We start from the raw sequence: 20545 nt of genomic DNA on the forward strand, positions 1-20545 counted from the left end.
AGAATAGGATGAATGGCACTTTGAAATATATACCAAAAGTCATACCCAAAACCCCAGTATTATTATTATTATTATTATTACAACATCACCTACTTAGTAATTTTCTGCTCTTTATTTCCTTGCTGAAATTTCACTGATCTGAGGTTTCCATGCCCTTGGATTTAGAAGCCATAGTTTCAAAGCACTTTTTCATACTTACATTAATTCAGGCATGTTATGGACACCTCCCTGTCATAATTTGATTTAAAAGAAAACTGTTTCATGTTTTAAAAATGCAGATCTCCTGTTTCTTAACATTATATAAATGTCTAACTCTTCAACGCATCCAAGTCTAGCACCTGCACACACAGAGGTGACTAACAGTTTGTTTTATACAAACAATAGTTAAAAAACCCGACAGTAATCAAATTAGAATATAGTGAAAACAAACCAAAATAAATGCACAGCGCCAAAACTCACATTGCATCCTGCACAATGTGTCTGTGCTGGTTAGAACTCCAGCACACCTGCAGTGTCAGTGCTGTAGAACAGCTCTGTCTATGCAGCAGTTAGTGACGTCAGGTCTTAGAAGGGAGCACTAGAATATCTAGCACTAGAGCCATTATTTTCTATCCTGTATCTATTATTTGCTGTGCTGTATCCTGGGTGTGTATGAAATAATCCATTTCTCTCCATCTGTGTAAAAGGCGCGTTTGTCCCCAGCGCGCCCCGAGGCTGTGAGCTGGCCGCGCACAGCGCCCCCCTGCGGACAGCGAGCGAACCCCACCAGCCCAGCTCCAGGCTGGAACGGGAGCGGCTGCTGCTCATGAAACCTCAGAAAAAACCAATTCCTTTATTAGTCCACCTCTCTCTGATACACTAAACACCTGCTTTTCACTGAATCTTGACATTTTTTTGTTTTCTAAGAAAAAAGAGACCAGGTGATACTGAGTACATATTGTGAAAAAATGCAGTTAAAACCCTCACCACTGCAACTCCTGCCTTTGCTAATAACACCTTCTCCCCCTCTACATATGGTAGAGAGATAGCTATCCATATCCTGGAGAACTGTCACTAACAGCAAGAGCCATCCTTCACTATTTTTCATGTATCACTTTTCTCATCCTTCCTGTGCTACCCAAATACAACAACTTTTTAGTGAAACATCAGTACTTATTTCCCTTACAACTAAGGCAACAAAAAATCACTTTAATTTCATTGCTGAAGTTTTCTCTTGCATGTCTTGGTTCTACGTGTTTATCTTTTATACTATTCCCACCCAACACCTGGAATTAGGTTCCCGCTTTCTTCTCTGAGCAATTTTTACACTGCTGAAAATTGACCCTTTTTGTCATTTGCCAGGCATCCCTGAAACAGCCGTGCTTTTTTTTCTGTAGAAATTTAAAAGATTTACTCCTTTCCAGTAGCCAAGGCTATAGCTACACTGGGTAAAGGTGATCTCTGCAATATGATCAACAAGTATATTAAAAATCCAACAGTATGACTGAATCGTAGGAAATGATTGTTCTGCAACACAGAACAGCAGGGATGATACTCACAGGTGTTTGGATCATCATGGCTCTTTGATCTCTCATGGTTCTTACAATATCTAGAGGATAAACAGGCTGATTGCACTCAATGAGACACATCGCTGTCTCCATCGTGATCAGAACACCCGTCCGTCCAATCCCAGCACTGGAAAAGCAACAACAAAACAAAGTGGAAAATGAAATCAAGTGTCTGGAATACAGTTCATACTTAAAGACCTTCCTTCTCCTTGATTCTCAGGGTTGATCATTATGACTCCCACACTGCTGGGGCAGGGATTGGACTGGTTGTGTCTGTGTCTGCAAGCAGCCTCGGTCCCGCCTGAACAGAGCAAAACCCATCAGTACGGAACTGCCACTCCTTGGAAGAGGAACTGCCTCATCCAGCCATTCCCCTGAGCAGAACTTACAGAGGTGTTTGTTAGTTATAAACCCCATTAACATCTAGAGCATAACAAAACACCAGCATATGCTGGACATGTTGTGTCAGTTTACCATTACCGAAACGATGATTTCTGGAATGTTGGGCCAATAAAATTATATTCATGTCCCTCAAGTGATTAATACCTTCCTATTTCCAAATAAGGAAAAGAACAATTACTAGCAATCTCTGTAGGGTGACAATAAGGATTGTTCTCTTGTTATTAAAAAGTACAATATAGATCTAGATTGTATAGATTGAAAAGGAATACATAAAAGCAATCCCTTTCAAGACAAGGAAGTACCATAACATACACGTTAGAATGGCAAAATTATCAAGAGAGCTTACAAACTTTTTCCCTTAAAAATAAAACGAATCAAAAGATTCATCTACCTTGTTTTATATACACATATGCTTTTCCAGAATAGCAAGCCTTAAAGATTGAATATTTAACCTTGAATTCAATGAACAGTTTCAATTTTCACTTAATGTTACACTTTTGAAACAGAAAACAAATGTTTCCCCATATTCGAGTACAGGGCCAAATAGATATTTTGAAATGCCAGCATTATCCCAACTCATACAATAAATAAAAGTATTTGGATCTAAAGTGATCAATATAAACATTTCAAACTTTGAAAGTTACTTGTTCTGATTTTATAGAGTTACTTCAAATTAAGTCTGGCTAAACTACAATTTAAATCTTTGTCCAGGAGGTGGCATTAAAGCTACTCTATATTTCAGTGATGTCATAAGAATTTTAAGACAAGCTGTAAATGTGCTGGTTATATAAAATGATTCAGTAGTATTTCATATTTCTAGAACTTATATGTATAGAACTTAAACGCAGAATGCTTTATCAAATCCAAGCAGGAACAAACAGTAACTGTCAAAAAACCTAATGATTAATTTTAAAATTTCAAAAGATTCAGAGGACAACAACAATGGAAAATGCGATAATTTTCCTATGACAAACATAAGGTAGGATAGACTTTTCAGCTTAGAAAAAGAGAACGCTGACTGATGGAGTAGAACACTGAGACAGGGCATGAAAATCATGAAGAGCATGGACAGGATGGGTGGTTCCCCACCTCATCTAGAACAAGAATTAGAAACTGCTCAATAAAACTAGTAAGACCTCGCAAAGATAAAAAACCCCACATGACACAGCATCAGAAATGAGTGGTTTATGCAGCTCAATATAATAAAAATCTTTCCAGCTCCTTAAGGTCTTTGCTGCCTTATAATTTCTGTGGCTTTGGACCATTTAGCTTTTAAATTATTATTATAATTATTGTAAAACTAAAATAATTTTCTATTAGCTACTTGGATTCTTCACACTAAAGCTGGTGGCTTAGTCCTGAAAACAAATTTTGTTGCACTAATGCCCTGTCCTATTATACTGAAGAGATGTTAAAAATAGAGTGCATGCACCATATGGAGGAACACCTGGGCTCCTTCTGCTTGACTCCCTGCTGGAATTTGGTTATACCTCCCAAGAGCCGCCAAGTTGAGCCAATTAAGTAAATTATGTTCAACTGTGATATTCCATCTCTTTGCTTCTGTGAAACATAAATTTTTCATCCAAGCTTCAATTACAAATTGAAATTATCAGTTTGGATCTGAACTGGTACCTCCTTGAAATGAATGAAACTGTTCCTACACTCCAATGTTGCTGCAGTGTTTCTGCAGACTTTCATGCTTTATATCATAGAGGGTGTATTTGGCTGCCATTTTCACCATCTTTTCACTACCATATTAACCAAAAGTGTATCAATAATGGAAGCTGAGAAGCAGTGTCAGTTAAGGCACTGCCATTCTAGTACTAGTTTCCCTAGTCAGTAAGATTCACCCTGACCTGCATAAAACAGAACTTAAGAGCAGAACTAATGAAATACAATTTCTGATACACAAGGTTTATTTTTCTTTTTTTCCATCTCCTTCAATAAATGTCTAGTTTACTCGTATTCTTTAAATATATTTTATCACTTACACTTCTCCATTTCTCTCTGAAAAGAATGATATATGCCTGACTCAGGAACATGGATGCTCTGGGGAGTATTCAGAATTGAGAGGGCAAATATTATTCACAGAACTGTTCCCCAAGAATTGTGATAGCACATGTAAATTTGAAAACAACTAGCATTATTCTAGTTTTCTAATTAGGTATTTTAAAATTATTAAGATCTTGAAATTCACTACAGGAATGGAGAATGCTATTAAAAAGTATGGCACAAGAAAAAGAAAAATCACATTTCATGTGTATGTTAACATCTAAATAACAGTTATTTTAATTCACAACAAAGGTGAATTATTGAGAAAAATGTCTCATCTTAATGTATGCATCAAAATACCACGTAGAGTAAGACAGCAGACTTGAGAGAAAATATTTTTTAATTGATCTTTTAATAAGCCACCCACATTTTCCACTATGGATCATTTACACAGCCATTCTAGAGCTTTGTAGAATAGGAACCTACTCCTCATGGTTACCACGTATCTTTTGCCATTTCCTTGAAATATTATGTTGATTGTTACAACAAGCATTTAAATTGCAAACAAAACAAAACATCCCAGCAAAATGCCTGCACAGATCAACACATGTTGCTATGCAAAATTTTGCTTAATGAAATGTGATTACCACATTAAGTATTTGTTTTATTTCAATGCTGAGTTTTCCTGTCATCCCCAAAGCAGATACTATGAAATATTTATTTCAAGAACAAAGCACAGAGTAGCTATTTGATGATAAAAAGTTAATTTTGATGATTTAAATAAAATATGATGATAAAATTGGAAAAAAATTTGATACCTGCAGTGAACAACAACAGGTTCTTCTCTGCCAGCCCTCTTCTTTCGCACAAGACACACAAAATCTAGGAAATCGCTGGAATCATCAGGAACCCCATGATCAGGCCATGCTATGTACTGGATTTGGGTTAGCTGGCGGCTTTCCTCTTTCTAATCAGAAACATGAAATTTAATCAAGGGTAATTCAAGTCCCATTTAAAAGAGCACCAAAAAAGAATAAGAAAAAAAATCAATAGTACATTTACAGCAACTTGTACCCATAATCTAAGTGGCTTCAGGCAACTAGCAGTGCTTTATTAGTGTTAATCATTGGTCATCCTGAATTTTATCATCACCTTTTTTTTTTTTTTTTGCTTAAAAGGAAAAAAGGAAATCCACAAATGCTTACATCTTCAACAGGTGAAAAAAATTACAGAGCATCTAATAGCAAAGAAGTTGAAGGATACCTGCAATTTAACTGAACACTAGATGTACAAGAAGGTGGTCATATTCTTAGCAAACCAAATTTAACAGAATGAGATAGTATCTTACAAGATCAAATGACAGAAGTGAGGCAGGGAGGGGAGATCAGACATAAAAGCTTTCCTTCAGACCCTGTGTGAACAGCAGCAGTGTTTTGGCTTGATCTGCACCTCCTACACCTAGAAGGCACAATGACTTTGTTTTCCACTCTCTCCTGGCTCTTACTCTGGTATCACAAATATAATCAATCGGCCTCTGGTTAGGGGAGGGGACATCCCGAGCAACCAGAGTCGAATTTCAAACGAGGAGCTACTGCACTTTAAATAACCTTTAGGCACTGAATAATTTACTGAGATTCCATGGCTGATAGAGGATGAGCAATTGTCTCAACAGGACACAGGGCAGGAATTTTAACTGCAAACTGACGAAAAGACAGCTCAATAAAACTGGCTTCTCAACCAGTAACTCAAGCATCAAGAAATAAGTATGTGAACTAAATTCCAGATACTCATTTTCAAACATTTCTGAAATTGAAATGCTGGCTGGGGAGGCTCTGAAAACTACATATGCCCTGAAAATCATGCAATGCATGTTCAAAAAGGTCCTTTTTTACATGTAGTCGTCACTCCAGATTAATCTTTCTCTCAGCAGGATTTAGCTTTCATCATCTTGTTCTTCATATTATTCAAGATGGAATTATTAAGAACTATTTGCCTCTACAAAGACTTTCAGTTGTGATGATGAAACACCTCAAATTTCTCATGTTCTGAAAACATCAAGGGAATAAAAAGTTTCCCAAGTTCTTTCATTACTCTTTTTCTTTGGCCAAGTTATGAAAGACACCAATAAAAACTTTCAGGATAAATAATATATCTGTCATATGATCCAATTAACATGATTATGAAAAATGAACCTCTGTGATATTTTCACTTATGAAAGGTCTGTTATCATTCTATGGACAAAATTTGTCCTAGGAAAGTACATGACAATGAGTAGCTTTCTAGAGGGTTCTAGAGATAAACAGTTCCATTTACATGGATATGAGACCAAGTCAAAAAGAAAATCTACGTATGTTTTAGGTAGTATCCAAGAATTCTGCAGATTAATACATGAAAATATATTAAGATTTTACCTCCAGATTAGTCAATGTCATTTCTCGAAAGACATAAGCAGGATTTCCTTCTTCTGAATGACAGGTAATCTGAAAATTCCCATATGATGAGCTTCCTGATGGCTCTGGCCAGTACTGATGGCATTTAACCTAAGATCAACACATTTTTAAAGATGCCTGTGTATAAATTCACAGTATTATTTTCATTTTCTCTAGTTTTTATACTTTTGTTTATTACAAATTATTTCAATTATTTTGTAATCACTATTTATTTACTTACCAAATTGACTTTGTTACCTAATTACTGTTTATAAAGTAAGGCATAACAGAGATTTCCTGCTTGTCTTTACAAGAGGACACATGCACCAGCTCTTGCACTTAGTTTAACTGAAGATGGATGCCTTTAATTTCCATTAAAATTTTTAAAGGGTTTATCTATAAATATTCCATCTTAACACTTGAGTAACAAAAACGCTGCTTTAAAAAAACTTCTGTCCTCCAAAATCCTAATCTGATCTTCTCAAAGTACATTTATATAGGAAAAGAACAAACAAAAAAAAAGGGAAATACTCAACAAAAAAAGTGCTAAACTAATGCAGAAAATAGGGGGATGAAGATGGTGGACTTCAGAGACTCCCAATCAAGTTCTCAAATGTGAATGAAAGCTTCAAACACTATAACTTTCTGATATATGGCTTAAATGCCTAATGACAGAGGTAATTTCAGCTCAAGTGTACTTTTGCATTTCCAACCCACCTGGCGAGTCTTTAAGAGCAGCCAGATTTGCAGACTTCCTGCTCCACTGAGACATCCCGGCATGCAGTGGGATAGTGATGTCAGAAGCCTCATGATCAGCTTTAGAGCAGGGAGTCTGCCTATGGGTATAAGACAGATAAGTCCTTTTATTTCATTATTAAGCAGCTCTCCAAAGAACTCCACAAATATCATTATTGAAGGGGTGGGGGAACCTCAGAGAACTGCTATTGCAAGTCTGTTCATAGCAGATCTGCAAAAAAACTAAGTAAAAGGGCACTTGTACTGAAATTCCCTCTAATCATGTTTATTTGGGAGCAGGCAGCATCATGCAATCATTGAGTCACTGAAAAATGGTTTAAAAACACTGAAACTTCCCTTCAATTATTTTAATTCTATTTAGAGCCCTGACCTCACAGCAAATATATAGTTATTAAAAAGTCAGAATATATACAGACAGCTGAACTACAGTCCCAGTTGATCAGAACAGCCACAATCCACTCTAAATCCATCTTTGAAAGAAGTCCTGATTTGGAGGAATTCCACTACACTATTATTCCAGACAGTCATTTCTGTCCACACACTTAACCAACCAGTGCTACTGTGAATGCTTCAGACTAAACCAAATAAAACTCTGGAATTATACTCTGTGTATGACCACACTTGATTGTTTTGCCTATCTCCAAAGGATAAAATTGCATAAAATCCAAAGCTATTAAGGAGAAGCTACAGCTTAAATGAAAACCAAAAATGCCACAAAATACACCTGAGGCCTTTCACAGAACCATACACAATTATTTTTATTTATTTGAACTCAAATTACTCTATTACTAGTATTCTTTCTTAACACATTTATATACAAATTGAAGGGTAATGATTATTGCGCATGATTAAACAAATCTTTATAGCCACAGAATAACATTTTATGGAAAATTTTAGAATTCAAGTTTTAAGAAAATCCTTGATAAGACAGCCATTCAGGCATGGGACATTAACACTACAAAGCTATGTTAGGCTGCCTTAAAAATTAATCTCACTACATATCAAAGAAGTACTCTGTCAAAACTGATGCAACTTTTTTGCATTCTCTCATTTGAAGTTTAGAGAAAAAAATTCTATGAAGGTAAATTCTAGATGTGTTTTACTTTACAGTAAAGAATCAAACAAAGCAGACTGAAAGTACTTTAGGAAATACATGAAGAGTTAAGTGCATTTCAGGATGGAACAAAGTTTAAATATTAGCTGCACTAACAACACCAGAAGGTTTAAAATCTAAGACTCATCATTGCAAAAGAACTAGGAATGCACTGCTCTTATGAAAAACAGTTACAGAATGATAGAACAGTTCTGGTTGGAAAGGACTTTTTAAGGCCATCCTGTCTAACTCCCTGCAGTAAGCAGGGACATCTCCAACTAGATTGAGTTGCTCTGATCCCCATCCAATATGACCTTCAATGTTTCCAGAGACGAACATTCACCAACCTCTCTGGACAATTTGTGCCAGTATTTCACCACCCACATTGTAAAAATGTCTTCCTTGTATCTACTCTACCTACACTCTTCTAGTTTAAAACCACTTCCTCCTATCCCCTTGTCATATTATATGCCACCATAATATATTCAGTTTTTCAGAAGATTATGGAAGTGGTATGTAAAGAAAATGTTTTACTTACTCTGCCCCGTTCTACTTGAGTTGTTAACATTACAACCATAGAAGAGCCTTGCTCCCAAGTCATCTGCCAAAAATCAGGACAAGTGTTCGGTAATGGACCTTGACAAGCAATGTACTGGTTGATTATTGTGGAAGAAGGGATTTCCATCTAAGAGAAGACAAAGTCATTATTTCAGTTTCTGAAATAATTCCAGCAAATGGAAGTCAGGCATCAGATATTTACAGTTTAGTAATTAATTTTTAAAAAAGCATCCATGACATTAATTCTATTTCTTCAACACTAGCAAACATGAATTTGCACAGATAAAAATTCTTTAAGGGTTTCACATGCAAAATTACAACAAAGATTCAAATACACTTTACTTATGAACTGACAGTCATATAGTTGCCATAATGAAGATTAATGGTTGAAAAAAGAAATGACAGAGCAGTTGGAAAATAATTCAGATGCAAATATTTCTTTCTGTGGGTTTTTGGCACTAGCTTTTAAAATACAGATCTCAGAATTTAATATCTGGGTTTTTTCACTAACGTAGCTGTAATTTTGCTGTTACTAACAATGAAAAAAACAAGATGCAAAAAAAACGGATGCCAAATTAAACTTTACTGTTGTTGAACACAACTGTCAGAAAAGTAATCAGAAAAGAAAAATTAATTGCTCTGGAGAGGGCTGGCTTCAGTTTGCATCTTTTCACATTAAATGTGGGGCTAGACTTTAACATTTATGAAAAGATGTGCCACAAAACATTAGGAAGTAAACATATCTACAGGAAATTTCAGATCATCTGACTAAAGGATTAGTAGCCATTCTAGCCTGAACTAGGTCTATAAAAAATAGATTTTTAAAATCAATTTTTCATTGAAAAACTGTAGAATTACTTAATGTCAGAAGCACTTCTGAAAAATACTACTCACATTTATATAATTTGCATTGATGTAATCTTCATTACTTTTTAAAATAACCCGTGTAGCATCATCTGAAAAAAATTTTAGAATGACGTTACTTATTTACTAACCACAGCAAAATACTTTTAGAGCACATATACACACATAGCAATACTTACAAGGCGAAATGTCTCTGTATCTATTTTTGGAAATGTTTTGAGGTAATCTGGCACAAGACATTGTCATTCCAGGCTTTTTCCTATACAATTGCTAAAAGACAAAGCTGATGATCAGAACATAACAGGAGCAATAGATTCATTATTTGCCTAAGTAGAATTAGTTCTAAAAAGAGGTGCTGTTTAGAATATAAACTAGGGATCAATAAACAGTACCTTCAACATTTCAAAACATGAAAATTTTTTTTAAAATAAAGCACTATAAATTTAGTTGTGCTCTGGGATCACTGAAAATGACCAAAATGTAACCAAAATTTGTTTAAAGACAAAGTGAACATTAAATTTCAAGCTTCCACTAGAACACTGATCCAGAGAAAAAGTATTGTATAGTGGTAAATAAATTCACTGGTATTGACATCCCACTTGGTCATCAGGGGCAAGCAGATTATGTTGTGTATGTATGTATGTGAGTATAGGTATCTACCTACATGGCACTTGTTTCAGTCAGAGTTTTTGGGTTTTTTCCCCAGATGTCCTTCTGTATTCCAATAACTGAAGAACAAATCCTGGTTACCTTTCACTTGTCCTGAACAAAATTGCCTTTGAGAGGTTCATGCCCTTTCATGCCTTAGGTCATGCATTGCCACAACCCTTGTGCTACAAAAAATATCAGTGAAATGATGCAGGTTCAAAAAAATTAGTTTAAAAACGTTTGACACATTGAACTTGCTAGGGAGAATGAAAACTTCCATTAAAGCAGAATTTGAAAGAACTTCGAAAAAAATCTACTCTTTCTAAATATAAAAGGAAGTTTTACCAAAGTTCTTAAAGAATAGCATATAAAATATATTCTATAAATATATGTTGGAAAATATAATGCTAGGTCTCCATTTGGTGAGGAGTTCACAGAATTTGCACTGCTGTGTTCTGCAGACTATTGTTTCCTGCTTTAAGCCACTCGTTCTTATGTATTTAAGATGGATATCACCAAGGCACAAGTCAGTGCTGAAGAAAGACCATGGTTAGCAGCAGCTTAATGCCTCGCAGAAAATGCAGTACTGTTCTGAAATATGTCAGTAAAATCAACTATTTACAAAATACACAGTTACATTAACCTTTAACATTAGGGCAATATTTTCCATTGGTTATTTTACCTTCCCTTATTGACAATGCCCATAGAATGTCAACAGCTCAGTGTCATTCAGTTTCTACAGCAACTTGGGTATGGAATGAAGGACTGAGTACAGAATACATATTTTGGTAGACATTCTTCAGCCTTCATCTTTATGAAAGTATTTTATTAGTATGTCCCTGCTAACCACAAAAAGTGTAAGTAATCAATAAAGCTATTTATAAAATGAAAAGCTAAAATTAGGTATTCTTAAGACATACAATACAGGATTGAGTTTTTCCTTGGTTGTTTTCCTTTTGAGAGTGTAAGACATTTGTTTTGCTAAAGGATGCCGACTGTACTGAAATTTAACTGAAATCTGCTCTGTTTAAAATAATTGCTATCCCAAAAGACTTGGAACCAGCTCCAGGCAGTATAGTACTTACATCAAACTGAGCCAAGACAGTTCCAGTGATAAGCCCCTCTGCTAACTGAATCATGGATTCCCTCAGAGCATTATCATCTTGATGGACACCATCAAGTGGAGATTTCTCAGGGATGTACTGAAAATCAGGCTCGCTCTCCAGCTTCTCTTCCACAACATCATAGACAGCTAGAACAAGCAAAGGTGTGAATGCTCTGACTGAAGACACTGTTTCACTAAAGTTAGCTGTAAGTAATTTATTTAAAATAGCAAAACCACTACATTTCTCCTGTAGAAAAATCCACATTTATTAGTACATTGATTTGAGTCCCCCTTAGCAAAGACAGGAAGCCTTTACTGATCATTATAATCCACAATATATTTTTTTTTTTTTGTGTAGTAGTAATTTTAAGTGAAAGCCCATCATTGACAGCTAAAATTTTGATTAAAACTCACATTATACCCTGTCTTGTCTGATATAACACTCTAATCTCAGATTCTCACATCATGCCTCTGATATCACTACAGCTGCATTTACATTTTTCTTACAATTCATTTAGAACTCATTCTAGGCTTCAGTTAATAGAGCAAGATGTGCAGACCACCTGAGAAAATTGCAGTTAATACATGGCATTATAAAGCTATCTATGCACTATGTGTGCTTTGCCTGTAAGCACAGAAATAATATGCATCCTGTGCTACATATAACAGACATATGCCGTTCAAAAGCTTGTTTTTAAATTATAAATTATAATTATAAATAATATCACATCACTACAAAGAAGGAAACTGGCAACTCTTGACTTCTACAACTCACATGTATTCATCCAAAATTCAAAGACAACCAACACATAAGGGGAAAGTTAGTTTGTTTTAGAAAATTTGCAAAGAAAGCTTATAATTTTGTCTGCAAAAAAAAGTAAGTACACAAAAGCTGCAAGAGAACTTAACACACAGAATGACAGCACATGTAAGTGGGAAGTGCAGATTAGTGAATAAGGGAAAAATTTTTATGAGGTGGATGAGTTACTCTGCAAAAGTAATTTCAATTATTCCAATTAAGCAGCAATATTTTTCATTTTGCTTTTTCCTCTCCAACTCTACTGTAGTTAGGAAGTGCTGCAGAATTAAATCCAGTGCCCATCTGCTGGCTATTATCCAACAGTGTATTTTGTGAACACATTGCATAAGCTTTTATTTACACTGCATTTTAGCACTTCTACTAAGACTCCTCAAACAGAAATGTTACCAGTGGTTTTGGATTGTTTTAAAAACGTATGGAAGGATTTTGTATATACTGACCTCCAAAGTCACCCAAACACTGAATATTTGGTGAAGGGTTTTTGGTTTGTGTTTGGTTTAAATTTTCCTGAAGGGAATAACAATAACCTTATGAAATATATTCAAGAAATATATTCAATATCTATATAGCTTTCTGGACATTTTTATCAACGAGAGTGAGAAAAAAATTTAAATTAGCTTTCTGTTAGAAATACTTGATATCTGACTTTTTTTATTAGCTTTCAAAACTTAGTTATACACAACTCCTTAGATTATTGGATCAATACACTGTGTTGCCACAATTCCTTTTCAGGAAAGGGAGTTATTTTTTACAGGTTAAACATTCCATCCTAGGGACACTAAATGGAGGTTAGATAATGAAAGCAGGGTGTGGATTTTTATTTTTAATTATGATGTACAAGTCACTCACCATTGGGTCGAACTAGGAGCACAAGTTCCCCTGAGTGTCTCTCACAGCTAGCTTTAATAAACATTACAACTTGGTCATGGGTATGCTCTGCTATATCTCTGCCGTTAATCAGTACAACCTGGTCCCCTTCATTCAAACGAGGGACACACAGATCAGCCTGCAAGGTTCAGGGAAAAACACAAAGTCATCTGTAACACAAGCCATTACCGATTTCTTACCTTAAAATAACTTCAACTTAAACTTTACCTTAAACTAACTATACTAAGGCTCTCAAATCCTAACAGCCGCGTTGCTTTGTGCGCTGCACTGCATTCAAGTGATAAATCCAAGTGTTACACAATACACAGGCAGTGCCATTCCCATGTGCAGCTGGGAAGTGACTGGCACTGTAACATGTCTTTCAGCAGCTGCTACTGTACCCCTCAGCTGATGCAGAAAGCTCATCTGTTTGAATCACCTTTTATATAGGCAATTAAAAAGCAGGATGTTTTTATCTTTGAAGGGAGGGGAGAAACATGGCAAAACCGTGTCCAAACCAATTTCATGGGCTTAAATGCTTCAGGTCTGAATTATTACAATGGTAATGGCAAAAAACAATGCACAACTCCCAGTAATCCCAGAGAGAGGAATCAGGTGATAAAAATTGTTATTATAATCACAGTCTAAACATCATTGCAGAAAAGAAAGAGCACAAGCCATCACCAGCTATCTTCTCTCTACAGAGTGAATGTTTAAAACCAATTATTATATATGTTATTAAGTATTTCAGGAGAACAACGGTTTTGGCAAACATTTCAATACTTTCAAAGAGTAAAAAAAAAAAACAAACAAAAAAAGGAAAAGAAATGGTTAACTCCACTCTAACAGGTATCAACAGAGCTGACTCCAGTCAGCTGAATACCAGGTCAGTATTTCTGACAATAAATTGACAAATATTGTGTCTAGTTTGGAGACAATCTTATAGTCACTAAACATCAGTAACAACACACAATCAGACCTGATGAATGATTCATAATGTCTGGTTTTAATCTACTTCTTGGCTTTACTCAGCTACATCTGTCACTAAAGTAAGACATTTGCTATTTTAGTTATTTTTAACACTCTTTCAATATGTAATTTATGTGAAATTACTGAATGTCTATATCTAAAAAAAGCAATAAAGTAAAAGTATTTTTAGGATGGCACAGCTCAAGTACCAGTGCATACTGAGCATCTGTAACGTCCTGTAATTTTCAGAAATTAAACTTTGTTTCAGTAGGAAAAAATACTTTTTGAGGATTGAAGAACTTAAAAAAATATGAAGAAATAAAAAAATATGTTATACAGCCCCATCACATTCTTACTTTGTTCTGATAATGTAGTGAAAACTAATTTTTATAGTCAGCTATGAAATAATCTATAATTTTCATTACATCCTCCAAGATACACAGTATTGTTACCAAGTCTGTTTTTTTGATAACTTACAGGTGTTCCTGGAGCTACCCTGGACACTATTACCGGCATCTTCTGGTCATATCCACCCTTTAAAAACAAAGCAAATTAGTAAGAAAGCCTAAATGTCAGAAAATAACCTTAGTAAACATAAAAGGAATAGAAGTAATGTTACCTTTACATTGAAGCCAAACCTTCCATTTTCATCTGGTTTCATTCTGATCATAACAAGATTGTCATGAGGGACACCACCATTAGGCTAATAGACAAAAGTTATATTATATTAGTATATATTTTGTTCACAGTTAGATTTTGAGGCTATTGTATCTAATAATTCTGCAGTCTCCTTACCACATAATTGCTCCTGGACACTTGAGAAAATATCAAGCAAGAACACAAACATCTTGGGTTTTTATAAAAGAGAAAAATTACACACTTAAGAGTCTTGGACATAACGAAGTTAAAGTTCTGTTCTGTCAAAGCATGCTCAAAGTAACAAAGAATATTAGAAAAAACTAACTGGCATTAAAACTCTAATAAAAACAGCTTACTAAATGGAAATGTCTTAAATTCATTTAAATTAAGACCACAGTGAAGAGCTGCAGTAAGAATGTAATACAATGAAAAGGATGATAATTCAAGGCGTCCTTTTGTTTCTATTAATAGCAATATGCCAGCAGTAAGCAAGGAAATCCTGGTTCCCAGCCCCTTACTCTATTTCCAGTCTAGTAGAGTAGAGTATGAGGTGTGACAAATGCTCTGCACTGATTTAACTCTGAAAATTTTAGCTGCTTTTTTCTTGGTTTTATTTGGATGACAAAAACAATGATAAAGGAAATGCCAATAACCTGAGGAATACTAGCTACCTTTTTAATCTGAAAAATACCAACTTAGTGGCATTGAAGTGATTTTTAGTTGGTCCCTGTCTATATTTATTTCACAGACTGAACATTAGCTAGTATTTCTATAGTTCTTCTAGAGAGGATGCAAAGTAATAAAGAAATGTATTTCAAAAAAGTTTTCAATGTTACCAGTTACAGCAGAGCAGAAGATACTCAGAAAAATAAAAAAACAACTTAGAAGCGCAAGTATTTTTATATGTTAGAAAGTTCAGAACATGGAGTTTCACTAGGTTAAAGAAATCTGCAGAACTCGGCTCATTAGAAGTTAACTCAGTTGCAGGTGTCTTCTGTTCTTGGTTAAAATAAAATTTGCTAATTGCATTCATAGTAATGAAAAAGTGAAAAATTTGGGAAAACAATGACACAAGAAATGTTGATTAAAAGGAAGGGTCTTAGGAAGCCTAATCATATGTCAATCATTTCAGCCTATGCTCACTGGTGTGGGAGATCAGGCAGAATGAACATCAACCAAGTGTTCACTGGCAGTGTTTGGCAGCTTTTGTGCCACTGCATTTCCCAGACAGAAAGGAAATGCTAATCTCCTGCTTTAGGATGTTATTTTGAGCAGAAGTTTATAAAGCAAAATGTGCAGAGAGCACTGTATGCCATCATTAATGTATTTGACTGAAGGGAGTTTGACCACACCTGTTTTCAAGTACTTCTGACATTCTCAGACTAGATACTTAGGGATTGCAGAGGGAGTAAAAAGCTGTCATTCCCATATGTGTCCCACTACCTTTCTACACACACTCTCCATACAAGCAACAGACAAAGGAAATTCGATAGCTCTACGAAGTCAAAATGGTGAGGGGTTTTCTTTAAAATATTTGAGATGGAACAGCAGAAGACTTTAGTGGTGCAGGAACATGAATTCCGGTCAGAAAAGCAATTTTGAAACAAAACAGCGTTCCAAAAATTTCAGTCATGCTACGTTCCTTCTTTTGCAATCCTCAAAATAAAAATTCATCAGCAGACTAAATTAGATGTTCAATCACAACAGTGCACTGCCTTCAGCAAGACTGCATAAATGTGTCCCACTGGAGCACAGCAAACAATCACACTGACAATGCACAGAAAAAAAACCATCTCATTCACACAGCTGTGTTGGTTTTGCAGAACTAAAAGGAGTTAAAAAAGCAAGTGAAAGTTATTTTTGTCAATTTGGTAAAGATAACTGAATGCAGGGCAGAAAAAATTGATGACTAAAGTAACGTTATCTTTCAAAACAGAACAGTACTTCAATGTGACTCAGGTAAGTACCAGCTGAAGACAAAGCTGTTACAGATTCTGTTTCATTATTTAATTAAACCAAAAAATTTTACAACTTTCCCAAAACACTCAAAAATTTAAAACTTCCACTTTTGAGTCTTTCATTAAGACCCCAACTATGAAATTAAACAGGGAGTTTATGGGAATCTTTGGTATAAGGTTAACTTGGTTATAAAGCCAGAGAGAACGATATTTTTATGTAAAAAAAATAAACTAAGACATTTCTAAATATCAGTTTGGGGAGGTGACTCAATTTTGAATGCTTGAGGTTGATAACACTGTTTACACAGTATTTGCTACATCTGGATGTTTTCCCATCCTGCAACATGTTTCTTGTTTCTATAATGTTCACATCAGTATAAAATCTAGAACCACTGGAAAACTTCTGAAAGGACAAAAACCACAAAAATTATCAGGGAGATCTCTCAGTCAGACAATCAACTGACTATCTTACTCATCTCACACATTCTTGGTTATGGAAAAAACATTTGCTCATATTTTTGTATTTGCTGTCACAGGCCTCTTGATAGTCTTTTCCTTGAAAATTTTGATGACAAATGCAACCACAGACTCAAGAATCTTCTCCTAATAAAACCACTCTAGAAGCTGGTAAGCATTTTCAGGTTTAGCTTTTTAGCTAAAGCTAGATTAAACATCAGCAATGTCTTCTTTAAAACTGATGGCAAATGACTGCTCAAAGAGGAGGTCAGGTAGAAATTTCTGCGTGTGCTGAAAAGCTAATGCTCAAAATGTTTGCATAACCATCCCAATGTGGTGATTTGCTGTCAACTGACAAAGCACTCCCCTGCAGCTGGAGTAGAACCAACAGGACCCAGTGGAGGGACAGCAGGGGTAACAGAAATGTTGCAAGGTAACGCACCAACACAGCAGCTCTGAAAAGCTTCAGAACCAAGCTCGTGTAAAATAGGACCATAATTCTGATAAAAAGGAGAATGATTCAACTGGATCAAAAAACTTACAGTGGATTTTTCAGGTGATGCAGGAACATCAAATGTTTCATTAATATGGTTATCCAGTTCTTGCTGTGAGTGTGAATGATGAATTTGGTTCCAACTGTTCTTTTTAAATTGTTTGGGTGGTAATGCTGGAGGCTGCCCATCCATAGGAGTCTCCTGAGATCTAAATACCAAAACAGAAGTATGAAGTGGAACAATCACGAGATATTGACAGATCTTTCAGGGCTGCAAATAAACTGAAAATGTTAGAAGAAACTTGAGAGTTTGCGAGATTAGCATCTCTCTGTATCTCTGTATTTTCAGAACCTCAAAAATGTACTGCAGTAGAATATAATGGCAGCCTATGTTTAAACCTGTTGCAGAATTTTTCTTGACAAGTAACTGTACACACAACCAGCAAGTTCATCTTTTACCTATGACCTTTTATAAAATGGTTTTAGCATGCTTAATCCACTACTTCTGATCTGCAAGCACTCCATTCTAGATTAATAAAAATGCTCTCTGTGCTTTTGTATAATATGGAGAATTTCCTTTTGTTAGTCCTCTTGGAATAAAAGCTTAACTGTGTAATTTGTATTACATAAATATATGATTCATCTTTCATTATATGGATTCATATTTAAGAAATAAAAAAAGCATTTGGAAACGCTCAAAAGGGCAGTGAGCTCACAGTTCCCATTAACTTGGTTTGAATGCCAGTTTCTAAATACCAGCAGGATATGTCATCCTCCACAGGCGCCCCATTATAAGGTGCTATTAAGTCATTTAGCAATTTCAGACAACAGCCCACCGATACCAGATCCATAAACCATCAAAAATGAGCTTACAGGTTATAGCTAAATCTAAACAGAACGCTACTATCAAAAATAGGGGTGTCTGTTCTTTCACCCACATCCCTGGCTTCTTCCTTGAAGAACTGGTGCTCCTCCCTTGACTATGTAAGGCACCATACACCAAGCAAACAAAAATATTTTTTGGACAAGCCTGGGTCCTCTGTTTTATCTCAGGGCTGGACACTCCCAGAGGCAAAAGCAGGACACTGCTCCTTTTGTTATCAGCAAGCTGTAGTGGTAACTCATCACATAACTCCCTCCAAACCACATGTGAGCAGCTCTAGTGTATTCAGTAGTCTCACCTCAGTGAACTGGTAGCAGGGCAAGACGCTCAATATAAGACTGCACAAGGTTTCAAGTTGCAGCAAATCTGAAAACCTAAGGCACACATCAAACTCCACACCATAAAATTTGTCTCTAGGCAATTCAGAAAGGCAGTTCCCGGATACATGTTCAAAAATAAAAAAACCCAGAGTATTCTGCTTTAAAAAAAAAAGGATGAACCTCTTTCAAAAAGCATGAAAACTGGGAAATAGAACACTTCACTTTGAAATGCCAAACATTTTCTGCTTCAGTTCTAAAAAAATTAGTCAATATTCTTAGAAAACAAAACTAGTAACATTTTTGTCAGTGTATGCAAGAAAACAGCACATTCAAAAAGATTCCAACAATATTTTTCTCTATTTTTCTGCTTTATTTCAACTTTCAGAAAATATTTTTTTCATGAAGTGTTAAAAGAAAAAAAAAAGTACTAATTATTCAGTCTGATGTCTGAAGAACCTCATGTTCAAAACACAGTTGGGAAGAAAAATAGTATTTCTTAACACTTCTCAGTGCAAGTAACAGAAAAAAGAGCACATTTCATTTTTCAAGATAAGCAGCTTTTCTAAATTCATTTTTGTGGAGAGAAAAATATGATGATTGTCAACATTTGCAAAACAAATCTGCAAGGCAGCTATAAACTATTTAGACATCAACTTACAAAGGTCACCCAGAGATTTTTAACTGCCTATGCATTCATTCAAGTCTGGCCAGCACAGATTACTCAGTCTTTTAAGTTATGTATTTTCCTGAAAACAATTACTCCTGAGAGTTTCAAACCAAAGAAAAAAAGGAACAGAAAACATGAATAGAAACACAAAAGAAGTTATTCTGATAAAAGCAGAAGATGGATCTTATGTTTGACTAGATGTCTGTACATACATGTCAACAAACACAAATAAATTCCTACCGAACACACAAACTTATAGAAAAGATTTAAAAAGTTACTTAAATGAGCATTTTACAAGCAGCAATGCAAGTACTGTAATATATTAACATAATGAATTGTGAGAACTAACAATCAAGCCTTGGGCATAAACTTCACCGCTTTATATTTGCCCAGTCAGCTTTGAATTTCCTTATGAATGCTCAGACAATGGCAGTGAAAGCAGCCTATTTTGCAGGCAAAGCAGCTCTCTGTTACTGAATTCAGCAATTTACATAATAATAAAATAACACACAGACCCTGGCACTGGAGCTTTGGGTATTTTTGTTACAGATATCCGGTCTGATCTTTTAAATATATTTAGCAAAAGTTCCATACACACCCCCATAAATTTATTAAACTAAGCACTTATCACGTGCTCTTGGAATCTGAGGTTATAACTACCTCAGGGAACTACAAGCACTATCTCTCAATTCAGTGTTGAATAGGATATGCAGATGGAGAAAAGACGTTCAGTTAAAGGTTATATTAGCTAAGCTATAATATCCTTCTGAACTGCATGGAGACTGTTAATTTCTTGTGCTATGTTGATTCCAAACTCAAAAAAATCACTAAAGTTATTGCCAGTCAGGTTAGCCCCTCTTTTTCACACATATAAATTTGATCAATAAATACAAGTTTATGATGAATTAGCACACGGACTACTCAAATCTTTTCAGTCAGAAAGGTCAAATTGGTTAAGAAATAGCTTTTTGGACTGTAGAACAGTATAGTTTAAAAGTACATAGCTAATATGAACATCATGTCTATTTTCCTTCATAAATGGCAAAACTTCAATCAATAACATCACCTTAAATCTTCAA

At 35.3% G+C, this 20545-nt stretch overlaps 1 protein-coding gene across 5 annotated transcripts in view; it reads right to left on the reverse strand.

Moving 5' to 3' along the window:
• The window catches only part of PTPN4 (protein tyrosine phosphatase non-receptor type 4), a 111927-nt gene that overhangs the window by 6702 nt on the left and 84680 nt on the right, over positions 1-20545 (reverse strand). For 4 of the 5 annotated variants that reach the window (XM_058839352.1, XM_058839349.1, XM_058839351.1 and 1 more), the window contains exons 16-26: positions 17646-17805; positions 14670-14753; positions 14528-14584; positions 13064-13220; positions 11375-11541; positions 9821-9911; positions 9672-9733; positions 8758-8904; positions 6353-6481; positions 4760-4908; positions 1539-1674 (exon numbers count right to left, since the gene is read on the reverse strand). In XM_058839352.1, the coding sequence (XP_058695335.1) occupies positions 1539-1674; positions 4760-4908; positions 6353-6481; positions 8758-8904; positions 9672-9733; positions 9821-9911; positions 11375-11541; positions 13064-13220; positions 14528-14584; positions 14670-14753; positions 17646-17805 (1339 nt within the window). Of the gene's footprint in view, positions 1-1538; positions 1675-4759; positions 4909-6352; positions 6482-7087; positions 7207-8757; positions 8905-9671; positions 9734-9820; positions 9912-11374; positions 11542-13063; positions 13221-14527; positions 14585-14669; positions 14754-17645; positions 17806-20545 lie in introns of those variants that run through there. The other variant, XR_009277707.1, reaches the window with a different exon arrangement.

The sequence above is a fragment of the Poecile atricapillus genome, chromosome 5, assembly GCF_030490865.1.
Source record: "Poecile atricapillus isolate bPoeAtr1 chromosome 5, bPoeAtr1.hap1, whole genome shotgun sequence".
NCBI classification, from domain to species: domain Eukaryota; kingdom Metazoa; phylum Chordata; class Aves; order Passeriformes; family Paridae; genus Poecile; species Poecile atricapillus.